Source organism: Arachis ipaensis, chromosome B04, assembly GCF_000816755.2.
Source record: "Arachis ipaensis cultivar K30076 chromosome B04, Araip1.1, whole genome shotgun sequence".
NCBI classification, from domain to species: Eukaryota; Viridiplantae; Streptophyta; class Magnoliopsida; order Fabales; family Fabaceae; genus Arachis; species Arachis ipaensis.
The window spans coordinates 122,726,930-122,732,958 of NC_029788.2; the positions used below are offsets into that span (position 1 = coordinate 122,726,930).

A 6,029-nucleotide genomic window follows, 5' to 3' on the forward strand; every position below is an offset into this window, starting at 1 on the left:
TCTATAGTTTAAGTTATTTCCAATACTTTGTATAATATAAATTATAATTTAAAAATAAATTTTATCAAATCAGTATTTATAATAATAAATATTATGTTATATCATAATTTTATTTATTCTAACATTATAAATTTTGAATTTACTAATATGCCTGTAAAAAAATGTCAAATATATATTTAAATGTGAGATCAAAATTATTATAAAATACTAAGAAAAAAATTATTGGGTTATTTGGATTAACAAAATAAAATAAACAATGCTATCAATTATTGAGATACTTGTATAAAAATCAATGTATTTGTAGGTGAACCGTACATAAATTTTGAAATAAATAAGTTTGTTTTATTTCTAGGCTTCAAAGCCAAGTCATGAGCCAACTTTTTATTTACAAGACAAAAAATGGACACATATCAAAAAAATCATAGTTAAAATAAATTTTCTGTAAATCTGTACAAATTTTCATCTATACAGTATAAGGACCCTTAACATAATCGATATTATGTTATCTTCATCGTACACATTTGAAAAATCCATGTCATGTTGAATCAACCCCCTATTGCATTGGTATGAACATGACATTCATATTTCATGGAATATACCAAGTCAATGAATAAAACAAAAATTTTATCCACATTATTTTTAAGATATTTTGTTTTTTCTATTAATATCATGTTAGTAATATTATTTATTTGATAAAATTTTAGAATCAACTACTAAATTTTTGCGAAATTAATTATTATTTTTAAATCAGTAAAAAAATATAAAAAATATACAAATAATAAAAATATATGCAAATTAAGGTACAAAATTATCAATGACAATAATTAAAAATTAATATAGTGTCTAATCAAATTTGTAAACTACACAAACATTGAATCCATATTCCTATATTGATTATATCTTACCGTTATAAACAATACAATAAATTTATAACCCTAATAATTAATTTATTAATTTCTATAACTTACTCATTAAACGTAATAAACATTCATATTACAAATGTCATAATAATATTATTAATCATAATAAATTTTACATTGCAAATATTCAAATAACATATTATTTGAACTACTTATATAAAGTCTCTTATTACTATTCCTTCAAATAACATCAAATTTAGCACAAAAAATTTATTTCCAAACTACACAGCATCTCAAACTGACTCAATGGACATGGAGCATCATTTTTTGAACAATATCACCAAACAAACAGACAATTGGTTTATCAAAGTTCGCGTGGTTCATTTTTGGAAAACATTAACACCCACAAACAAAAATGAACCTCTTTGCTTAGAAATGATTATATTAGATAAAAATGTACAAAACAAATATATTTATTGTCTTTTTAAATTGAATTTACGAAAAAATACTTTAATTATTTTTACTTTTTATATTATTTTATAATACTTTATATATAATTATATTTTAATATCGTTAAAATTATACTTCTTTCAATATGCTATTCATTGTTCCTTTTCTAATAACTTAAAAAAAAATAAATGTAATCAATTTTTCAGAAAACACTTCTTCATGTAATTGTGAAGAAATATATGATGAACAAATTCAAACATTTGTAACAAAAAAAGTCTATACTACAAAAAGTTTAAAAATAGAAGATGCAAATAATTTGTATAAACCAATTAAAAGTACAATGAAAACAAACTTTTTACTCACAACTATTGTGAACGAAATTAAAGATCCAATTTTAAACATTCTTCAACACTATTTTGAATTTGCATTACTTGAAACATTGTCTGACAAAGTGGGTCAAAGAAAAATATTACCAGGTAATTTCATTTTATACTATTTCAATTATTCTTATTAAAAATAACTTATTCAAAAAAAATTTTACACATTTTTGTTCTTTTTATTGTAAATGTCATTGAAAAACTGCATGCACATCAAGAGATTAAGGAGAAAGAAAATCATACAAATTCAAGACACATCTTCGTAAGAAGAACATACATGCAAAGATGGAACAAACAACACAATAGAAAGTGCATACAACTCAACAATTCATAAAGAATATGCCTTCACAAGAATCTACGACAGAAAGAAAAAAGAAACAACTCTAACAACAACCAATAAAAAAAGGAGGCCGAGCGCCGACAAATTCCATAAACTAAAACAAATGTAAAAATCAAACCACCAAATAAAAATATCACTTTGTACAACTTCAACATCCAAATCTTTTGTACTACAAATTATTTTAAATAAAACATCTTTCAAATTTAACTTTAGGGTAAAAAACTATAATAAGCCAAAGCCAGGCCGAAATTACGTAAATAAGCCAAAACTAAAATTGTTTCAGTAATGAGCCAAACCACATATTTATATAATTCGAACCATATTGGTTCGAACTCTATTCACTAATAATTCGAACCGATGCAGTTCGAATTACATAGAGGAGCTGGTTCAAGTAAATCGAACAAGGTTGGTTCGAATTATAGAGAGAGACTGCATCAAGTAATTCGAACTAAGCTGGTTCGAATTACACAAACCCTAATTCGAACCAGGCTGGTTCGATTTAGTGGTAGACAGAGCAGTATATATATGGTTGTAAACGTGAGTTGCTCTCATTAGAGGGTGTAAGATGGCTAGTGAGGAGAGTTTTGTTGTTTTGGTTCACCACAGAGGATCCATTAAGAGGAAAACTCGTTCCGGTGTGAAGTTCACAGATAAGGATCCTCTCTTTATTGTCGTGAACCCAACGACGAGCTATGATGACCTTGTTAGATCTGTGCTGATGAAACTTGGTCTGGAAGGTGCGAAGTGGGTTAAGAAGTTTTTCTATCGCATTCCCATCACGGTCTTGCAGGATACCGTGAAGTATGATTGTTTCACGATTGGTAGTGATGAGGACCTGCAAGTCATGTTTCTTTGTCGGAGGCAGTTTCCGGAGGTGAGGACACCAAAATTGTTAGCAAAGCTGGTTGATGTGGTATCCAGCTCAGGGGATTCGAACCGGAATACCACCACTGTAGCCACGGCAGCCGGTTCCAGTTTCAGGCCTGCCGTTGCTTCTTCGTCCGTCCCTGTGTACGAGCCAGCGTCCAACGTGTCGCCTCCCCGTCTTTTGCTGTTGATCTCAATGACAGAGTAGGCGACGTGGTAGGATCAGTTGATATTCTGCCGAACGCTTTACAGGGCGTTCCACCGGTTGGCGTCGGAGACGGATTGTTGGGTGATGTAGAGGAGGACGACGTCGAGCCGGATATGATTGAGGATGACAGCAGCGACGAGGTTGGAGCGACTGAGCCTGCATTGGCGGTCGGTGGTTCTAGTTCTGGCACACAGCAGTATCCACCATATTTTTCCTCTTTGGACTTAGATGCCATGAGGCATGAGGGTGTTTCAGGGCACTCTGTTGGATTCGGAGCTAGAGATGCAGAAGGAACTGCTGGTCTGACAGAGTTCCAGGTTGGTCAGCAATTTCAGGATAAAGATGAGGCCCTGTTAAGTGTGAAGACTTACAGCATCCGGCGAGGGGTACAGTACAAGGTAGTGGAGTCTGATCATCGCCGTTATGTGGGCAAGTATTTTGGGAATGGGTGCACATGGTTGATTCGACTGAGTCTGCGGCAGCGCAAGGGCATTTGGGAGGTCAAACGGTACAATGGACCTCACACTTGTCTTGCGACCTCCATCTCGAGTGACCACAGGAGCTTGGATTATCATGTGATTTCGGCGTTCATTATGCCAATGGTTAGGGCTGATGCATCCGTCAGCATCAAGGTGCTCCTAAATGCCACGGCAGCACACTTCGGGTTTAGGCTGACTTACAGGAGGGTCTGGATGGCGAAGCAGAAGGCTATTGCCCTCATATACGGTGACTGGGATGAGTCATACAACGAGCTCCCCAGGTGGGTGTTGGGAGTCCAGTTGACGATGCCCGGTACTGTTGCAATCCTACGGACCAGCCCCGTTCGAGTTAGTGGACAAGTAGACGAGTCTCAAGCTTTTTTCCACAGACTTTTCTGGACATTTCCACCGCTCATCAAGGCATTTTGCCATTGCAAGCCCCTAGTTAGCATTGACGGCACCCATCTGTATGGGAAGTACGGGGGTACTTTGCTCATCGCGATTGCACAGGACGGGAACGCCAACATTCTACCTGTTGCATTTGCACTAGTAGAGGGTGAGAATGCAGAGTCTTGGTCATTCTTTCTCTCCCACCTTTGACAACACGTGACACCGCAGCCAGGTCTTCTGGTTATATCGGACAGGCATAACGGCATCAAGGCTGCGCTTGAGGCTCCTGACGGAGGTTGGTTACCTCCATCTGCATACCGTGCATTCTGCATTCGATACGTAGCGGCTAATTTTGCCCTTACCTTCAAGGGAAAAGACGCACGAAGGCTTCTAGTGAATGCGGCTTATGCCAAGACCGAGCTTGAGTTTGATTGCTGGTTTGATATTCTTCGGTCCGAAGACCCGGCGATGTGTGAGTGGGCGAACCGGATTGATTATTCCTTGTGGACTCAGCATCGTGATGAGGGACGGAGATTCGGTCATATGACGACGAATATCTCCGAGTGTGTGAACTCAATCCTGAAGGGTGTCAGAAACCTGCCTGTATGTTCTTTGGTGAAGGCAACATATGGAAGGCTTGCGGAACTCTTTGTTCGCAAGGGGAGAGAGGCTGAGGCCCAGATGGGAACCGGACAACAATTTAGTCAGTACTTGGTGAAGTGTATTGAGGCCAACTTGAAGACGGACAGGTGCTTCACGGTGACTTTGTATGACCGGGATAACTCCGAGTTCATCGTAGCGGAGACCACTCCGACGGGCTCTTTCTCATTGGGTAGCTACAGAGTATCGCTTGCCTCTCAGACATGTGATTGCGGGTACTTTCAGGCACTTCATTTCCCGTGTCAGCACGCACTTGCATGTTGTGCCTACTCACGAGTGACCTGGACCTCTTATGTTCACAGCGTCTATCGGATTAGTTCGGTATTCAATGTGTATCGGATTGGATTCACACCTCCGATCCCGGAGGGTTTCTGGCCACCATACGACAGGCCCACTGTGATACCGGACCCTAACAAGAGGCGTGCGAGAGAGGGTCGTCCGAGGTCCACTAGGATACAGACGAATATGGACGAGGCGGATCCGAACCGGCCAAAGAGGTGTGGCCTATGTCGCCAACCCAGACACACACGCCGGAATTGCCCACAGCTAGCTGGATCGTCTCAGACAGGGGGCCATTAGTAGCCATGTTCTTAGTCTTGGTACTTATTTTTTTAAGTTTCGCGCTTCGATGTTTTATTTAAGCACTCATGTAACTTGTTGAGCTTTGTGTGTTGTATTGGGCATGCTGTGGGTTAACTAATGAATATGTTATGGTTTCGCTTTGAGTCTTTCTACAAGTCTGGTGAATGAAATTTTTAATAAGTAAATCAAAATATTACATTGTGGCGTACTACAAATGAATCTGATATTCAATGATATAACCTTTAAACACCCGTTTCCAAAGTACAACAACATGATTAAAACAACAAAAGTGAAATAAAGCTAAGATAACAACAACAGTTAACATGGCCAGCATACATGAAACATGAATCATCTAAACAAATGCGAGCCCGTAAAGCAACGACGAGGTACCCGTGTCCTCTGACCTCTGCGGATAAGCGGCTCCTCGTCCTCGATCTCGTCCTCCTCCTCATCCGGGGCAAGCTGTGCAGGTGGCGTACAATGGATGGGTGCCACAGACGGCTCGGCAACTGAATGTGATGCAGCAGTGTAGGTGGAGGGTAGGGTACCTCCCAAACCAAAATGGTCGGCAACAGATGTCGTAGGAGGCTCATTCAGATCGACATCTAAAGGTGCCTGCGTGCCGAAGGTCTGACCACGTCTCCGGGCCGACATGTCCTCTTGCATGATGGTGGTAATCTCCTCTAAAAACTGCTGACCCCCAAAGTCCGCATCAAGCGTATCTGAGGCAAGGAAGTCTGACCACTGTGATCCCGGAATAACCCATGGGGTACCCTCCTGCTGAGGCTGGTCATCAGCGGGTACACCAACGAAGTA

The 6,029-nt window shown here is 39.0% G+C and overlaps 1 protein-coding gene across 1 annotated transcript; it reads left to right on the forward strand.

Annotated features, from left to right (window-relative positions):
* On the forward strand, window positions 4,628-5,210 carry LOC110271298. The gene has a single exon (XM_021121878.1). It carries the CDS (start codon window positions 4,653-4,655, stop codon window positions 5,208-5,210), a length of 558 nt encoding a protein of 185 aa, XP_020977537.1. The 5' UTR covers window positions 4,628-4,652.

Excerpts from the sequence above, each read along its gene's own strand:
- LOC110271298 (XM_021121878.1), top strand. The coding sequence starts at position 4,653 with ATGGGAACCGGACAACAATTTAGTCAGTACTTGGTGAAGTGTATTGAG.